Source organism: Corvus moneduloides, chromosome 6 (assembly GCF_009650955.1).
Source record: "Corvus moneduloides isolate bCorMon1 chromosome 6, bCorMon1.pri, whole genome shotgun sequence".
NCBI classification, from domain to species: Eukaryota; Metazoa; Chordata; class Aves; order Passeriformes; family Corvidae; genus Corvus; species Corvus moneduloides.
In genome coordinates this window covers 34,764,050-34,784,101 of record NC_045481.1, presented here as the reverse complement: position 1 = coordinate 34,784,101, position 20,052 = coordinate 34,764,050, and the positions used below count along the sequence as shown (strand labels likewise).

At 41.8% G+C, this 20,052-nt stretch overlaps 1 protein-coding gene across 5 annotated transcripts in view; it reads right to left on the bottom strand.

Moving 5' to 3' along the window:
• Positions 1 to 20,052, bottom strand: part of SUSD6 (sushi domain containing 6) — a 92,847-nt gene that overhangs the window by 37,071 nt on the left and 35,724 nt on the right. For all 5 annotated transcript variants that reach the window (XM_032112129.1, XM_032112132.1, XM_032112128.1 and 2 more), the window contains 2 exons: positions 7,715 to 7,902; positions 3,199 to 3,228 (listed from right to left, as the gene is read on the bottom strand). In XM_032112129.1, coding sequence (XP_031968020.1) covers positions 3,199 to 3,228; positions 7,715 to 7,835 — 151 coding nt within the window. In that variant the 5' untranslated portion in view covers positions 7,836 to 7,902. The remainder of the gene's footprint in view (positions 1 to 3,198; positions 3,229 to 7,714; positions 7,903 to 20,052) is intronic.

Here is a 20,052-nt window from a genome sequence, read left to right as displayed (position 1 = left end):
ACAGTGACATACAGACCCCACCTGGAAGGCATCATCATCGGCAAGGAGTGTTGACAAGGATCCAGGGTTAGGCAGCTTTAATAGGTTTATCTTCTTTACAAAAAGGGTTCCTCTACAGGGGTGAGACAGCCAAACAAATGCAGGATAGGGGGAAGTGCAAAGCAGCTTTTAACTACTAAAGTGAACACACACTAAGAAAAGCAGAACTTTGAGAAAGTCAGATACTACTCTAAACATGGCAGCAACTTCCACTTGAAATTCCTTCCTACATCATCTTTTACACTAAACTGCTATATGGTCTTTCACAATTTCTCACCCCCCAAATCACCATCCATGATGTTAGAGCACTTACAGACAGGTAGAGTCTTTTTCTCAGGACATAGAAAATGTTCTTTCTAGCCAGAAATGCAGCAGCAGCCTTCAACTTTCTAATTATGAGTCTGCATGTGTCAAAGCTTACCATGTTTTTTCCTTGTCTGTGGGCAGAAAACTCAAGACAACATCCACCAGAGGTGCTTATCTCACTCTACAGCAAGGCAACATTTTTCAAGTAAGACATATTTTTCCCTTTACTGACAAAGTAAAGATGTATCTCAAAAGCAGCAGCAATGTTTTTTTTTCCTGCCCTCGAACAAGAAATATTTTCCCAATTGAATTAAGATGACTGGCTAGACCTAAAATGCTGAGCCCATAGGATGATGTGGGTATCAAAAGATGTTCTTTTGTTACCCTACTGTTCAATTCTTTGGCTTCTGCTCCCACTGAAATGCTTCTTACTATGCCAGGTGGATAAACACACTTATTTTTGCACTCACAGTATTGGACCTAGAGAGAAGGAGCAAAGGAGGCGTATCCATCCAGCACCAGCCATGTCAAAGTATACAAGCAATAAGGGAGCATCCCCACAACCTCTTGAGATTAGGCAGTCTTCTCAGTACAGGAAATCCAGAAGTTACCATCCCTGTTCCATAATAAAAGGATCACTGTACTAGACTGGGCCAAAAGCTCATTTTATTCTTCAGCAGTTTAGCAACAAGCCCCCTCCAGCCCAATGCATCTAGCCCATCCTGTAACTCATCTATGCAGCCCCACACCTAAGGGGTTACTTCAAATCCCTTTAACAACATCTGGAAGCAGTCCTCTAACTCCAATGCAACACTTTGCAGAAGCAGAGCCTCGGAAATTCCTGTTTGCAGGGGAAGATGCCTCCCCAGAGGCTTCAGCTCATTAAAAGGAAAATGTGTTTTTATATGCAGACCAGCACACACAGATAAGCAGGTACAACCTCTTGTGACAATGCTATAATCCTGTTCCAGTTACTCTCACAAAGGTACAAACATTTCTGAGCTTGCTGTTCAAATACCTTTAGTATCCTGTCTTCACTCCAGACTATTGGCACCTTGTTACCAGCAGTGTTTTAGCAGTCCTCATCTAGACACAGATCACCAGGTTTAGCAGAGCCTTGTCACATTCAGCCACAAAAGCTGAAGACTCAACAGTCTCCAGTTTCCTGCCTTGCCCAACTACTGCTTGTTTCTTCCTTATCACCCCTGCCAGCATGCTGAGGTCATATCCACAGCTTTACACACACCAGCTATTCCAGCAGTATTTGCAGGCTGAAATTTGCCACAGTTCCACAGCAAATGCACTTCCTGCTCTGCCATCCCCACTGCAGAATCACCATCAGCTGGCAGCATGAACAGGAAGCGGTAACTACTTGTGGTACTTCAGTTAAACATGAGGGCCGAAGAAACAATGGCAGACATGGGTTGCACAGATGAAAAACATTCCACATATTCTAAGAAAATAGTGCTTCAGCTGCACTGGGAACCAGTGTAGGATTCAAAAGGGACAGAAGCAGAAAAGGAATTGGGACAAGGCAATAAACAAGCAAACTTTCTTCTATCCCACTGTCAGGACTTTTCCCATAATACTAGGGAAAAACCCAAACTGTTCCCAAATGATTGAGTCAAGCAAATAAAAAGGAAGGGACTCAGTGAAAATAGGAATAAAAAGAGAAATCTGTATCTTCAACCTAGTGGGCAGCAGTCCTAAAGGGACACTAGGATGGTGATGAGTCAGAACCTGGACCATAGTTCACAACTAGTTTCTCCTGAAGAACAAATGACATTCAGCACCCCTCCTGCTTTGCTCTACAATGAAACTCCTACCAGTTTCCTTTCTCATTTTCTCATCTTTCTCATTCTAACCCAAGAAGCTACAATGAATTGGACCAGACAACTCTTGAGGTTTTCCCTAAAATAGCTTATTTTCCTGCCAGCAACCATAGCCAAGTATTGAAAGTCCCTTAATACTATGTGTGTGATACCACTCTTCTTGCCAGGAGTAATATTCAGACATTGAATAAAAATAGAGGATCCAGATGATTCCATCAGCACTTCTCTTAACCCCCACTTTCTGAAAACCAACATTTGGTAGGTGGTAAAATTCCTCTCCCACACCTTTAAATTCTTCTTCATTAAGCCATTCCCCTCAGATTTTGTTCCTGTGGGGTTTTTTTTGGTTGTTTTTTTTTTTTTTTTCCAGAGGAGGGGGGAAGTTCAGACAAAACAAATCATATTTCAGAGTTTAACAAAAATGTACAGAAAATGTTATTTTATATATTTAGAAGAGATAAGGAAACCAAATATGCCTCCCAACTCCTTCCAAAGTTGTGTATATCCATAACATGGCCACTGGGAAGACTTTAGACCTTTTCTGAGCACATGAAATAAAAAGCAGGAGTATCCAATGGAATATATCAAGAATTATGCTGAGATGTTCACATTTCTTGATTAAAGGAAATGAAAGATTTTTTTTTACCTCAACCTGTCCTCCCTGTCCTCTCAATACTCTGTCAGCCTCTCAAAACTCTCACAAGCAGCATCTCTCTGCATTTAATGAAATATTTATTCTAATTTGTTGTTTTCTTGAGTCATTTGAAGTTAAATGCTGTAGAAGGCACGAGGATCCCTTCAAGCACAGTGAAAGATACGAAGCTGATCTCCCTCTCTCAGAGGGCAGCCATCATTCCTAAATACAAGGATCAAAAACAAAAATGGGGCATAGAGATGAATCTCAAGCCTATCCAACACAACAAAAAGTATAATGGGAATCCTAGCTCACAGACACTTATATTAACCAGTAAAATATCCCACTCATTTCTCATAGTACAGCAGTGAATGTAAGTTTACTCACATGCAGGTCCTTTGGATTTGCTTAGCCAACCTAGGACAGACAAAAGGAAAATTCAGGATTATTATTATTATTATGCTATCATGGTTTAAGCCAGCAGTTAGCTAAACATCACAAAGGTTTAATTCATTCTTCAGCCACTAAAACTCATTAAAATTAAACAAGTTATGTGGCTTCTTGAGATCCTTGTTACTCCCTTCAAGGCATTTACTTAAATAACACTGCCTGGGCCAGTTGTGTGCAGCATTGTGAATATTATTATCATTATTCGAATAGTCTAATTCTGAGCCCATCTGCATCTGCTTCCTAGCCACCATTGCAGCCTGGCCATTATTCTGCAGCTCCTCACCATGCTCTTCCATACCACTCTGCTCTTATTAAGCTCTCCAAAGGGACTGGAAAGAGGAATTGCTCCTGAAAATGCTCCCCCTTCTCTCTATGAAGGCTGCCACACTGCTTTGGGCTGACGCTGTAATTTCTCCAAACCCACACTTACATGAAGCATACAGAATCAAGATCATCTGTTCATGCATGACACCTTCCACATTTCTACCTGGCCATCCAATGCTATAGTGTCCTTGTTTTCATGGCCATTGAATTCATCCCTAGCTGTAAACGCCTTCCTTTCAGCTGCATAATCAGAGACAAAGGAAAACTCTGCTTCGCGCAGATTCCCAAAGAATAGGAACAAGTCTGAATCTGCTCCACGAGTGGAGTGCGCTCTAACAAGCTGCTCTATGCAATGCAAACAAATACCAGTGGTATCCAAGAGCTTCTGTGCAGAATAACCTTGGCACTGAAAAGACCTTAGAACAGCAAGCAGCAGATTGGCTGCATTTGCATCAGAGACAACACACAGGAATGAAGTCGTTTCAGTTTATTCAAGCTCAATTCATCACTTTAATGGCAATCCTAAAAATTAAAGAGCTAACTTTATAGCATTTCACATGTGCAGTCAACAAAAATCAGACTGTGTCTAAACCTAAATGGACTTAGATTCACCAAGCCTGCATTACTATTAATTTTTAAAGGTTAATATTTAAACACTCTCCTTTATGGGTATTGATATTTGCTTAATTTGGGATGTTTAATACTTTTACCAACACATTTACTTGCATTTCCCAGGATCAGGTGATGCTATTATCAATAATGAAAGGCCCAACCTGCTTTGATAGGTTTCTGACAGAGACAGTCATGAATCCAAGAAAGATTACACATTTGGAACATAAACCATAGGAAGCTTTCAGAGTATTTTACCCACTACATGTTAAAATTTAATGAACAACTTAATCTGATCCACTGTCATTCTTCCAAAAATAGCCTGGCCAGGCAGGAGGACTATTGTGAATGAGACATAAACACAAGGCTTTAAGGGACAGAGATAGGAGGGAGAGGGGGAAAAATTACAAAAGTCATAGCAACAAAAATAGAACGGAGAAGCGTTATCTGTGGAAATGCAGATAAAAAGGTTGTCATTGCTCTTCTCCAATGCCTCAAAAATTCCCCACCTCTATTTACTAAGCTTCCTGGCTTTTCGCTACATTCCAGTTGAACCCTCAAAGAAACAGAAGAGACAGATAAGAACTAAGCCTCAGTACTACTGAGGAGCTTTCCAAGTCTCCTTGCCTGCTCATTCCTTCATTATTTCCTGCAACTGATCTTGGAGAACTTGCCAGACAAGGAAAAATGCTATAACAGTGATAAAGCTCAAAAAATATTTCTGAGTAGCACTCAAGTTTCCATAAATCCTCCTCTTCTGCCACAGCTTCACTGCTTGCCCACTACCAAACGCTGCATTTGTTTTGTGTTAAAATATGTGCAGTGGTTATTTTCATATTCATGGATATCTTCCCATGAAAAGGGAACAGTTTCCCCAAATTCTGCAGTGTGCTTAGTGACTAAGCAACTTATATTCATCTCATGGCACTCGAGGATATTTGGATAGATTGCTTGAGACAAAGTGCTGAGATTTTTCTTAAAAATCCATGCATAAATAAAATCGATTTATTACCAGAGGACAGAGAAGATGCTTGCTGATTGAAAATGAGTCTGCTCTCTGCATTAACCACATGGCAAAGAGAACATCTTCCTGCCCAGATCATGAATATCTCTCTAAGCTTCCTGGAACTTAAGCAATAGAATTTCTAAGCGGCAAAATGATTGCAATACAATATACCTCATATGGTTTTATACATATGAATCACAAGCTCTGCTTTCTCACTCAGGGCTGAGCCAGGCATTGTCTCCATGCTTGTCTTTTTATGAGAACATTCTTCAGCTTTTGTAGCAATTGTGAGCATGTCACATCAGCCCCACATTCGAGATAAGCATTACCACCAAGAGATTTAATACAATCTCTTGCTTCATGTTAACACAGTTTTGCTCTGCTTGCTCTGAATGACTTTGCTATGCAAACTAATGAAGTGAGGATGGTGAGGTGGTTGGGGGACAAAGATGAGGGAAAGATGATTTTCCAAGCGCCTCACCAGTACTCTTTGTTTCTCCATCTGGCTCTCTGCTCCTCAGCTGACTTGCTCATTAATGTTACTCATGGCTGGCAGACTGCTGCAGGTGCAGCTCCCTGGGCCCATGATGCAACACTGAGCACCCCCATCCCTCCCAGCAACTGGCATTTGGGTTGCTACCTCCCAGTCTCAGAAAAACCGTACATGGAAGCACTCCTCAGCGAGCCCTCCCCCAGGACCTTTTCCCCTGTGTTTCTTGCCCTCTGCTGTGATCCTGGCTCCCCTCTGTTTTCTCACTTCCCCTGCAGGAAATGGTTCATGCCTAGCCACTATAATCCTGTTTATTATAAGGCTGATGATCTGCCTTAATCAGTTCACCACAACTTGTTTCACATCCTGAAGCAAAAAGAATACATAAAGGGAAACACAATGCAGAATCACTCCCGGGTCTTCTGGCATGCCTAACTAGTGCTTTTGTTATGTGATTGGATGTCTCAAAAATTACATTAAAAAGGCTTGCCGTACTGTGGCAGCTTTTCCCCATCCAGCAGCCCGTGCAGCACAAGGCATCTGCATACTGATTACAGTCTCAGTTGAAGGTGCTACAGTGCCTAATGGGAGTTTCAGATGGCGATGGTGCCCCAGGCTGGGAGGCGTATCTGACAGGCCTACATCTGAAATGAGGCAGTGACACTATCACCAACAACGGCAAGGCTGGAAAAAAAAACATGGATAGACCAGATCCAAGAAGATCTTGTCCCTTTCCCACTATCACTAACTATTCATGACAATTAGCCATGCTCTCAAGGGTGTCCTCCCCACCCCTTCATTACCTACAAGGCCAAAATCAGGTCAGGAAGACATAAAAGCCTGGGATATCTGATTTCAGCAGTCTCTCCCTTCCAACTCAAAGAGCCAGGAATAGTAAAAGAAAATCAACTCCTCCTCCAGAAGTTTTCAGCACCAGCAGACTTTTCCATACAGGATCACCTCAACTTTGAGTGCATCTGGCAGCTACTGTTTATTCTGCTCTACCACACTGCTGCTGAGGAATGTTGGTCACATGACATTCTCAGGTGCCATGATATGTCAAATAAATAGGACTTTTTAGAGTTATGTCAAGAACTGAGGTTTTCTTTACATAGGCAAGCTAATGTTCTACATTACAACAGCTGCTCAAGTCAAATCTGTATGTCTTTTTGGGATTAACTCCTTCAAAGTTCTTGCAAGAGCACACAAAGCTCCTCCTTCCATCTCATGCCTCCTATGACCAGGCATCTCTCTACAGACAAAAACTAGATCATGGCTGGTCTGAGAAAAAAAGACATATTTCAGGGTATACTGGGTAATCAAGCATGTACTTCACATCACGTATTACTTTCTGAGAATCCAGTACATTTCCTTCTTTCACTCATTTCTAAAAGGCAGATCTCTCATCTCTGATGAGATTTTTCGTATCATCCCATTCCACTGCTATTTACACTATTCACAACACTTACCCATCTGAGAAACACCAAGAGATGATGGGAGATGGAAAACTTAAGCTGAAAAGAGGATCCAATAGAGGAATGCAGGTAGCAGGTGTTAAGGTGTCAGAAGACAGCATAAAAGGAAACACTGAACAGATTCAACAGTTGTGCAAAAGAGCTGAACACAATCTCTGCTACTACCCCTTCACATGAGCAGTTGCTAAAGGGCACACAGATAACATGGTCTACATGAGAATCTCACTCAACAAAAACTCAGTCCATGCTCTTGAGATGCTCCAAGTGTCCCCAGCTGCAGTGAAGGGATGAGAATGGAGGGGGAAAAAAGCCACAGGAATCAAAACTACAGGACGAAGGACAAGCACTTATTTACTAATATGCAAGACTCATTCAGTTCAGACACTTCATGCTCTGCTCAACAAGTCGTGATGGAATTTTTCCTGTGAGTACTGAAAGATGTGTACAAATACATCAACCATCACCGGTTTTCACCTAAAAAGATACAGCCACTTCCAAACTTATACATATCCCCCCCTCCCTATAGCATATATAAAGGTTTTTACTTACCTGTGGACTGTGCTTCCAAGATAAAGGTACCAAAGATAACTAGCAGACGAAATAACCCATGGCCAGTCAAGGCAAGAGATGATCCTGTGTTGCTCTTTGGTGCTACCATTCCATGGCACATCTTTTACCCACCAAAGTTTCTTTTTAAAAAATTCTTGAAGGATCTGGTTGATTAGGACCTCCTTGGTCTAAAAAACACAAAGACAAAGCAAGAAAAAGTGTTGAGCCAAACACCTACAACATCTGGAGAGGGAAAAGGGAAAGTCAGAAACAAAGAGAAACCTTTTACATGTTCTAGCACTTAGGAATCTTACCAAGTATTGACAGTACTCAAAGTAATAGGAGCAGAAAAAGCAATCTTCTACACAGCAAAGACTAAAAGGAGCTGTATTATAGAGAGACCATAACTTTTCACTCACTCTCTGTTTCAAATGTGACGACTGCCTAGCTTACAATTAATTTTAGCTTTTCCTTTCAAGACAGCCCCAGAGCACATAGCATCTGGAGGATTTGTTTCAAAAATTCTTCAAGAGAGCCAGTCTTCCTACACCCCACCACCTTTCAGAAGGTCTGCAAGACAAAGCAGACTGTACTAGACAGCTACGATAAATTAATCAAATGCTTCTTCAGCCACCTGGAGAGGCACAGCAATCCTGACAGCCAGCCAGCAGGCAAACACACGCTTATGAGCAGGAATGTAAAACAACTTGCAAACCTCAGGTATAATCATCTGACAGTACAGAGCACAGCAATTAAAATTGCAGGATGTGACACTACTCATACCTGAGGACTGAGTGATTCACCCACAGCCTATAAGGCACTGTCACAGCAAAAACAGCCTTGTACACAAAACACGCAAAGCACAGCTGGGAAACAGAGAAAGCACAAAGCTGAAGCCTTACTTTTAATGAAGACCCAGCAGAACACATATTTCACCAGCCTACAGGTTTTAACCCGCAAGGACTCCAACAGTAAACACACTGACAAACAAAAAACCAACCAACCAAAAAACACCCTGGAAAAAACAAATCAACCAATAAAATAAAAACAACCAAAAAAACCCCACATGGAAACACATTTCAATACTTGTATCCTGCTATTCATTACACATCTGAAGCTCTCAAATGAAAACAAATTTGCCGAAATTAATGTTTTTTTACACCTGACAACAGGAATACTTTTAATTTTGAGGAAAACCCCATCCAGCCACAGATTCTTCAGTTAAATGAATATTCAAACTGAAGGGGGATTAGGGTTAGGCCAGGTTTCCCAAGGAAATTTGAAACTGCTGGATAATCTCAAAGAGATCTGAGAAGTGCGGAGGCAGATATTGTATTTGTACCCTGTGAGGACAAACAGGACGCCTGGCTTAGTACTCCTACTACTGGGGAAGGCAGAACCTTCAGATCCTTAAGTAGTTCTGAGATGAAAGCAATACACCCGCACTGTCTAGAGAAACACACGATTTAAACAGCCACAACTCACATTTCCAATTACTCAGGCAAAACAGTAGATGCATTATGGGAGGGAATATGTGTGTTTGTCAATAAACCTGGTAGCCATCCTAGTGAAAAGAGGGTTTTTCCTTAGCTCCATGTCACTGCTATGCTCATATTTACTTCACTTTTAAAGAGCTATCTTTAAAATTTGGATCTTTCTTTTTTAGTCTCTTTTTAGAAAAATTCTTTGTCTGCATACACTCTGCCTCAAAACGTCATTTCAAGATGACATTTAAAGTGTCATGCGGCAAGTCTGGAGCTGCTGCTACAATAAACTCTGTCTACCCCTTTTGTTTCTTGCTTCATTTGGAGGGGGAGGGAGAGGAGAGAATCTATCCCACTATGCCTATAGCACAGCCTATAGATTTCTCATGTATTCCACGGATAAGGAGCCAATGCTTTGTTCACCAAACTCCCACCATGTAGAACAGAATAAGGATACTTTCACTTACCTGCTAGAATTCCTTCAGCAACAATTAGACCATGGAATGAAAAAAACACTCCATGTGAAGAACACCAAGCCAGTTAATCTGTACATCTGCCCCCTCCTCTCAAGTCACACGTCCTGCATGGCATCTAAGTGCATATTCAGTCAGAAGAGGCCAGCCTCTGGCCTAAACTCCAGGCCAGAAGAGGGCTGCTCTTCTCCAAAAGTCACTGCTCTACACAGAATTACAGCTCTGACAAAGCAATACACCATCTTCAACAAATGCCCTTCTGATTAGATCAAGAAAGGTCTGTCCTTCCTATTCCAATTTAATGGAGCCTCATTAGTATAACAACCTCTTAAAGTACTGCCAAGGTATCTTTTAAAGGTGGCCCTCTCTGCCCTTGGAACAATGCATGTCAGGTGACATAACAGCAGCCAGGAGAGGTAGGAAGAGGGAATGCAATTACCACAAAATTTGCTGAGCTGCCTGAGGTGTGCTCCCCTTCCCCAGAGGCATCTTCCTCCCCCAAAGACTGCACCTAGAAGTCAGCAGTCCAGTTCTGGTCTCTGAACAGCAAACAAGTTAGAAATACCTAAAACAAGAGTATCTTCTGGGGGAATCAATTATTGCTTATTCTTGATTCACTAACAGATTGCTCCAGAGCACAGCACTGTTTCTCTCCTTTCTTCTAAAATCGGGTATGGTTTCCACATCTCTTTTCAGCTACCAAGCCACTTGAATCCCAGATTGCCAGGCATCCTGTCTCTCACAGGCCAGGGGCTGCCACACCAGGAATGCTGTAAATTGATGCTGCTATGCCTTCAGTAACATCCCACTAAGCTGATTTAATTCAGTGAATTTGAAGGAGACACAAGGGTAGCCAGCCCATTCAGTGGGCAACAGCATAGATAAACCCCTCAGGATTATTAGAAGACACGGGGTACAGGTACGGCTTGCAAGGATCCTCCCTTTGGGCTTCAGCCAAGTTGCAAAACTTGTTCCTAGCCTTGACTGTTCCCTGGCGAAATCAGAAGAAGAGAGAGATTCTGACTAGATAAGAAACTATCCCTTTTTCCCAGAAGAGAGCTGATTTGGAGGCTATTTAGGCAGACATTCAATTCTCTGAAAATTGACTGTTGTTTTAGCACACTCCTTAAACCTACAGCTTAGGGGGAAGCAGCTTTCATAACACCTCTTCAGGCCTCCACTGCCTGAAGTTAGATGGAGTGCAGTGTAGATCACACACATTTGTCAGAGACATACTCTCAGGGGCACAGCTTAACAATTCAGGGGTTTGGGAGAATCAAAGTGTACACAAAGCACTAAGGAATGGGCTGGTTTCTTTAATGGATACTAGGAACAACGAGGCAGAAGCTGACAGTAGCACAAGTATGCAGAGCAAGGACATTTCAGACCCATTTCACATGCCACAGCCTAGACTGAAGGGTTATGTAAGGATTAAGTTTAAACAAAGACGTTTTCAAAGATAATACTTAGTACAGCCAAGAGTGCCCATAAATACATTAAGGAGTGGAGATTTTTCTCTGTTAAAAGTATATCAGTCAATAAAGGTGAAGGGCTTTTTGCTTTCTTTTTAATGTGAACCTTGAAAAACACCTACTAAATATGGATAAGACAATAAACCATCCTCTATATCCACAAAGTCAATAGCCACACACCCTCTTAGGGAATGCTACAAACAAGTAAAAAAGTACCCATTGTTCCCAGCTTACAGACATCTCCAGATCTTTCTTCAAGTCTTGGCATCAAGCAAGCTTCCCAGTGATGCTCCAGCAAGAGTCCCCCTTGTTGCATGGCCAGCCCTGTTTGCACAAGGAGCAGTAGTTTGCTTCTACATAAAGTCCTCAAGCAGGCATCAGCTTCCACTGAAACCACGCAGGCCAGACTTCCTGCTTGCTCCTAAACCACAATCAGCCCTTTCCAAAGATGACACACTCATATATGGCAGGAGCTCTCTTTAAGATAAGCTCTTTGGGGACCTTTGCCATTTTTCTTCCAGACCTTCAGAAGCTGCAAAATCATATTCCTTGATCCAATATCCCTTTATAAGCATGTGTAAATTTTCACTGGATTATGACTCAGTTTTCTTATTTTTCTTACTTTGTCACAGCAGGACTCCTAGGTCCACATGGAAGAGCGTTCTTTGGAAGGCCATATGCTCAGGACATGCTCTAGACAGCTAGGGACTGGACAGTCTGAAGCTCTCTAGTTGCTCAAAATTCCTGGCACAGTTATGTCCTGTGTCACTGTTGCTGGAAAACAGGTCCTCAACCTGAATTCTTCAAAGTTTATTTAGGGAAGTGTTGAGAATGTTTGGAATGCTACCGGCTTGCTTTTAAATACCATACTTGAAACTTACCAAAAGAACATTGGCTATCCTCATGCACATCAGAAATCTCTATTTTATCCACATGGTTTCCCCCTCACAGAATAATACTCAGACAGTGTTTGCTAACTCTTGAATGCACACAGCAAATATCTTAGCAGTGGCATGAGTGATGGGTGTGCACAGCATAGCTTTTGAAAAGCTAAGCACAAGCATTGTTCTTGCCTCATGGTCACGCTGCAAGAGGAATCTAATGTAAGCAGTGTGGTTCAGAGGATTTAACCTTCACCCTGAGTTGCTGGTTTTGTTGTATCCTTATTTTGTCTGCTTTCAAAGAGCAGTTAAGCTTTAAAGCAAAAAATCATCCTCTTGGCTGCTAAATTAAAAAAAAAACCAGAAAAATCAAGTCCAAGTGACAGCAGAGGGAAAAAATCCTTCATTCCACTTATTTTCTGTGGTTAAACCAGTTTAGTTGAAAGCTTTTAAAAACAGAATTGTATTTTTAACATTTAGAGATAGCATCACAATTCCGTCACACTGTTCAGTTTAAACTAGGCACAAAGGAAAAAACCAAAGCCTTTGAAGTTACCTGCAGGCAGTTCAGAAAAATCTTCATCAGCTGACTTTTCAACACAGCCAACTCTCAATTATTCACGATAATGGGAAGAGATGGAAGAGGAAAAGAGGAAATATGAAAAGCCAAACAACATTTAACACTCCCCATCTCCTGCCCAGTAACCAGACAATGTGTTTGGTAGCTTCATTTTACACCTTCACATTTGAATTATAAAAAGGCAGATTTCTGCACAGCACAGTCACAGCACAAAGCAGACGGCCAAATTGCACATACTCCCTGCTACAAAGAAGAATTACTAGGAAAGACCAAGCTGCTTATTCTGGACATTGGAATCAGCACACACCCTCCTGCAAACGACCCCATTGCTGAAGTGGAATCCAAATGGTTGGATTTCCTTCCTCGTTCCCCAGCTGTGCCAAGGGTTTGGCCTATGACCTTCAAATTCAGGTGTTTCTTTCATATAATTGTTTTGGTTTAGCTTTTACCTACTCCCTCCCATGAAGGTTTCTAGAACACTTCTTTTAAATTTTAAAATTTTAAATTTAAAAAAAGAAAATGCCAACAAGCTAAACCAACAATTTTTGGTGATCCACAACTTCCATTTTCAAGAGGGAGCATTAGAGTTCACTCAGAAAGAAGCGTGCTGGACAGGTTAAACTCTGAAATTCCATTTTAATCTATGATAAATGGCATGTGCCTAACTCTCCACAGACTCACTAAGGCACACCCAAGCTTTAAGCCAGGGAACTGGACTTTTCACTACTGGATAACTAGTACCTTACAACTGATAAAGTCACACCAATATTCCTAACTCAGGTGAATAACCTTCAAGATTCACCAATTTGCACAGCTTACTCCCCAGCTTCCTCCTCTCTATCCTTTCTATCACAGTCTAAAGTCTTTTTGGTATCTAGATCATGCTTTTGCACCCCTCCCTTGCTTGCCTCCTCATCTCACTTGATGCTCCTCTAAAAGTCATCCTTAGGTTAGCTGAGCATATTTTTCTGTGGGCTGATTGCAGGGAGCACTTCCTCCAGCTATTCCACTTCCGTGCTGGCAGTTGGGTGCAAGCCTTTGTATACAAGCTTCCTCCCCTTCTGCAGCCCAGAGAAATGGACAGCAGACTCAAAGATATTCCTCAGTGGACCAAACAAGCTTCAATTCCAACATTCCTTTTAAAGGTAAGTAACAAGGAAGGAACAGGCTTTTCAAGGTGTGCCAGTTTGCCAAGGGGAGAAGGACTGGTATTCAGTATCTTCCACTGTCCATGCATGATGGAAATGCTCAAGTCAGCTGTGGATTTACAACTGCAAAGCAGGGCTCAGTTTTCATTCTTGCAAATAGCACTCATAACTTTTAGAACCAGAATCAGAGACAAACCATTAGTAACAGTCTCAATCTTGTGATTATCCTTCTCCATTTCCACATACTGTGCTTGTCATGCCAGGTCTGACACATTCACAGAAGATTTGAATTTTATTACTTAAAAAAAGATAAAAATCCAATTTGCCTTCTTTTGGTAAGCCCAAGAGAAAGCCCTAAATATCATTAGCTCCCCAGATTTTAAGATGTTTCCTTTAGAGTCACAGAATTTCACTGGAATTTTTTTCTGTTTTACTTGGGAAGAGGAAGATAAGAGATCAAAATCCAACTGTCCTTCCAAATAAGGAAGGAGAAGCTAGTTACAGGCAGGCTGTGAACTTCCAGGAACCAGTAAGAAGAAAAACAGAGCTGTGGAGGAGCAGTGGGAAGAGTTAGGTTAATGCACACAACTCCAATGCACTGCAGATTTCTGCACTATTACAAAAATGCTTATAGCAGTGGGATCATGTCACCAGTGAATTAAAAGAAAACAGTTATTTTTTTAAAAAGTGCTAGATCTGCTTTAAAGGATTTTTTTTTTTTAAACATACTGTCATCTATGAAATCTATGGGAGGAACTAGAGACTGGGGGACTGTGGAGAATACATCTCTCACAATCTTTCCCAGTTTTGTTTTTGGGTGAATTTTTGTTGTGGGTTTTTTAAAAAAGTCTTTATTTGGAAAAGTATTCCCTTTAGCAACTATTGTTTCAGCATTTTCCCCCTGGCACACTGCATCAGAAAGGCTAGGTTTCATACTTTCAGCTTTAATCAGTACAACAGCACATTTACAGAGGACCATATGCACAAAATGTTCCAGAATGCTTTCCAAAAATAATAAGTCCTAGAAAAGAAAAAAACTCACAGTAAACTGGAATGGCTTCAGGGAAGGAGAATAAAGAAAAGCCGTGCAAAGGCAGAACCTCTTGTAACCACATCCAAGCTTGAAATGTTACTTTCAGTAACAAGGTTGACAAAGAAACACTGGATTGGGTAAGGTTACTCGTATATCCAGGATGCTATTCTCATTTATGCAGCTGTGTTAATCTGTTTCAGAGAATGAACCGCAAAGCCTATGTACAGTAACGGCTTATTTTATAATCCCTCACTACTAGAACGTGCTTTTCCCTATCCTTACCATTTCTTGTGCTTTCATTTCAACTAATGTGGCTAAAAGCATCAGTCTCCATCTATACATGCAGCTGCAATACCAGCAGGCTGCTCAGCTACTTGAGAGGACATCCATTTAGAAGTCTTTTTCCTATCAAAGCCCTCAAAATCTAAACTTCAGCAGTCTGACATTTAAGCAAGGAACGATATTAGGAGATGGAGAAACTCTTACATTTACTCCTAAAAGCACAGCTGTGAGACACAACTCAAGTTTAAAATGATTACATTTCCCAGATATAAAAATACCCACTATACACTTTCAAGGAATGATGACAAATGTTATACAGTGCTTGTTATTTGTATCCTACCTCATATAGAAAGTTCTCAGCAAGAGATGTTTTGTAATATCAGAACATTACAGGCTAACAAATCCTTAATGTTTGAATGCCCGTCAGCACATAGGTCTTTTCAAAGATAAACACACACACATAAAAACTCTGATAAATCAGACTGTCCCTTAAGTCCTCTGAAAATTTAATCTTCCAACAAGATAGATAATCGACCAAACCGAGAAAGTTAAAAAGCACAGTTTTAAATTCTGGTTTTGGCCTTAAGCCTGCATTTGGGATTCTAACACAGCAGAGAATGACTTCAATAGATCTCAATAAGGCAGGCCTTCAAAAGGTCTCAGCACTATGGCTCAGTTTTGTGTCCATTAGCCCACTATTTCCCTTTACTTTTGTTTTTTAGTAGCTGCTAAGTTGCTAGATGTTTCTTACTGCTTTTCCTCCTTAGGATGCACTGTGCTAACAGCACAGATGCACATGTTATTACCACAAACACTCACTGTGACAGACACCCATCCTAGTGGCATTGGGCACATTTTATTCCACAGAGCCATATCACTCTTGCCAGTGTGCAATGAAAGAAGGAAACATGTATCCCCATTCAACACCCTCGCAATTAAGACCACAGGACAATTAGCACACTGCCTGCACACAGACCTGCTCCCGCGGAGTTGTGGTTGAGGGCGGCTGCCGGTGTCCCCGGCAGGTTCCCCAGGGGGGCACCCTCACCAGCAGCAGGCACACCAGCCTCCACCCCAATGCTCAACCTGAGGATTTCAGACTTCAGGCAAAGTGAAATAAATTAATTTTAGAAGTCAACAGGGACAGGAGAAGCAGGGGTGGGGAACAGGAGCCCAAACAGCTTGCTTTCTTTTAAATCACTCTCACAATTACCAGAATTACTCGCAGAGAAGACACAATGCTATGCACAAGACCCTCACTACCTTTTTTCCTCTAACTGGTTTCCCTCAACAGGCTATGCTTAATTTGATTTTCTTACAAGGGATCAGTTGCAATTGCATTCTGATTTGAGCAGCACAAGCTAGAAGAATCAAGCCAGAGAGACACTCCAAGAAGGATAGTGGCTCATTACATGTCACAAGGTGACACACACACACCATGAGAATGCCAAGTTCCCCAAGCAGAATCCTCAGGACAGATCCCTTACCAGCAGAGTAGCAAACCATCATCTGAGACCTACAACCATCATTCAAAGACTGTGTGTTAAAGATTTAGATTTTGTGTTAAAGATTTCCACCATTAAATTGGGGTGGGAGAGAAGCATGCCAGAAAGAAGTGTAGAGAAGTAAGAGTTTGCAGAATAAAACCTGTTTGTTGTATCTCAATAGAAGGTCAGTTTGAAGCTTCAACTTCTCCCTCATCTGACTCAGTGACATTTAGACTTTACAAAGCATGGCTATTAGAGGAAAAAAATACTTTAAAAAATAAATCACTGTTAGCTGGAACTGGGGTAGCCCAGAGGGGGGACACAGGGTGCTCTGATTTGCAGCAGGAGAGGGAGCACAACCAGTCTTCTGCACCACCCTGCAAGTGTCAAAGGGATCCCCACTCCTCCACTCCCCAAGGAGAGGCCTTTGTCTAGTTGTTATCAAACAAACTCCAACAAAATGTTAAGCAAAGGATCTTGAGGCAGCCAAGGAGCACTGCCTGACGGTAACTGCTTATTTAGCAGCTCTCAGCACCTTGTTTATACAGCAGCAATGGTTCCTCAGCTTTTACTGACCTGCAGTAAAGCAGCATCTCCCTTTTGCAGAGCCAGCTGGGGTTGAGGCCCGTCCCTCCACCATCCAAGCACTTTCAGGCTACCTTGGCTGAAGGATGTCTCCCTGCCCCTGGGTGACCAGACACCGCTACGCTGCTGCTCCCACACCCACCTCACACCCAACTATCCCCTCCGCAACAACAACAAACTTTCAGGACCTTCTTGGGGAAACTGGGCCCTTGCACCAGGACAACTCTGGGGCCAGTGGAAGCAGCAGATGGGGAAACGCTCCCACCTCAGATTTGCTGCCAAGGCCTGAAGCGTGTGAAACCACTCTCTGACTCGAGCAAGCAGCCTAATATGCTGGGCCAAGAAGCTGTACAGGCTTCTTGGTCCTAAAACCATCTCCATTTTCAATCCACATTGAATTGTGGAAAAAATCATTTACTATGCATAAAGATGCTCTATATCTAAATCATTCCCCTAAATCACGGTTTCAGCATCGTGGTTTCCATGCAGATTAAAAGCCAGAAAGCTGAGTCAGAGTGCTCCAAATTAGCCAAAGGTAATGCAGGCTTGCTTAGTTAGAGAAAGTCAAATGAAATAAAAAAAAAAAAAAAAAAAGGGGAAAAAGTTATACAAAGCAGAACAGCAAGAGTCAGCAAAAAGCTCAGCAGTAAACCTTAGAGTTTTGTGCAAGAGTGAGAAAGGCTACAAAGTGGTGCTGCGCACAGGCAAGAATCACACACATGGCCATGCTAGGTCAGAAGGAGATACGCCCAGGAGTCAGAGCATACAGGTTACTTAATCTTCTACCTCACACTTTGGCTGTTTTGCTAGACCACCTAGGACTGCAAAAGCACAGCTAGGCTTTATCCAGTCAGCTTCAAAACTCTAAAGAAAACCCTTCCAAAGATCAGATTCCCTCTGACACTCAAAATGTGCAAAGACAAACCCTGGATAAAGCCAAAGGCAATGCCTCTTCACCACTGGGACCAGAACGTAGAGGTAAAGCATCCTGCTAGTGACCTGGGTAGTTGCCTCCCTGCCTGCTGTCCCTCAGCCAAGCACACCACTCCCAGGTGCTGCCTCCCTCCTGGCTCCAGTCATAGTCCTCCACCCCTGAATGGGCCAGCTACCAGGCAAGCATCCATGAAACACAAACAAGAAGACAGATGATAGAGTCTTCACTGGATTTCTGCATTTTTTTCAACTGTCCAGCATATTCAAATATCAATAGGCTGGGCACATGATCATGAAAAATACCACACATGCTGTCCCAGACACCTCTACGCCTTGCTCCTCTTGCACACACAGAGCTGGAAAGTGGAAGATCCTTCCCCATTCCCTCTAAAAAGTGCATTTTAGGACAGGCGTATTTAACTCTCTTCTATCTTGAAGGTAAGGAATAAGTACGTCAAGTCACTAGCAGCTAAGTGAACAGTACATCCACTTGAGAAACACATCACTCCCTGCTTTGCTTGGGGTTTTAAGGTGTCTCGAAGCACCCTGCATGAGTACACTGAAGTCATGAAACTATTTGTCAAGAAAAACCACTCCAGCACAGAATTCCCAGTGACCTCTACTCAGCCTCATGGGAAAAGCACAGCAACTCCAGTTTCAACTGCCTTTAAAGGAAGACTGATTCTATTATTTTTTTTTCCCCGACATTTTTGAAATAAATATGAAGGTCCTGCAACAGCCAGTAATCCTCAAGCAATTTCCTGTCTCTGGAAACAAGCTTCCCTCAGACTGAATTGATTAAATAAAGGTTATTAAAATTAGTATAAAGCAAGCTTGTTTAAAAGTCCTCCTCTTCATGTTTTTACCTGTAACACAGTGCTCCAAGCAGCAGCATAAAGAGATCAGCCATAAGAGCTTACAGCACAACAAAATTAATATGCAAGACCCACCAAAGAGTGAGAAGGTGATTTAAAATGACTTTCAACAGCAGAGGATTTTCATGTTCATTTAACCTATTTTGAAGTGAGTTTCTCAAGGGTATGCACCCTTTTATACTGTACCCTTAAGATTGGATTTGTTTTCCCCATTTTGTAAATCTGGTATGCAATTTAGTCTTTTGAGAGTCAGCAGCTGTCATCACCAAAGCTGTTTTCCTTTTGCCTCTGCAGTTTAAGGATTTGCTGCAAAACAACTGGTTAAATCCATTTACACCATCTTTCAGTGTTACCAATTTCCTTTTCCTCTAAAGCCAAACATTCTAAATAAAACCCATACGGAGATAAGTGTTAGTTTCTACAAATGCCACATGTATGTAGAGGAATGCAAACAGCTTGACATCAGGATCAGAAACCTGCTCAATGATTTCCTAGCATCGCTTGAACAGACAAGAAAGAGTAACAGGAAAGTAATGACACTGGCGCAACAATTTAAAAAAAAAACGGAGCAACCATTTAAATTAAGGCATGCTTTACAAATAAAAATCCCTCAATCTTGCAGAAAGGTCTAAACATCAACATCACACTGGTAATGGTATCACATGCAGAGGTTAACTGAGCTTCTCATTCTTAACCATAAGAAAAAAATACATTACACAGAGCTTTCAGAAAGGGTCCCTGCAGAAGAATTGACCAAGAATGGGGGGGGGAGGGAGCTGGTGTTTTTTTAATAACCTCGCTTCTCTTCACTAAATGCAGAGAAACAACTGTAAAAAAACCCCAACAAAACACCAAATGTCATCTGTACCTCCACCTATAAGGTTCAGAGAGACTGTGACTTGGGGTGACTTGATGTTGTGAATGTCTCAGCAGCTGTATCCAGAGGAGCTGGTGGTCTGTTACTTGCAACTATCTGGACTTCCATCGATATCTTTTGAAAAGCCACTTGCAAGCTTCATTTGTTGAAAAGACTAGTCTCTGCATGCTTTTATACACATTCTAACTCACCTAGAGCTGCTTTTCTGGATAAGCCGGACAATGCATT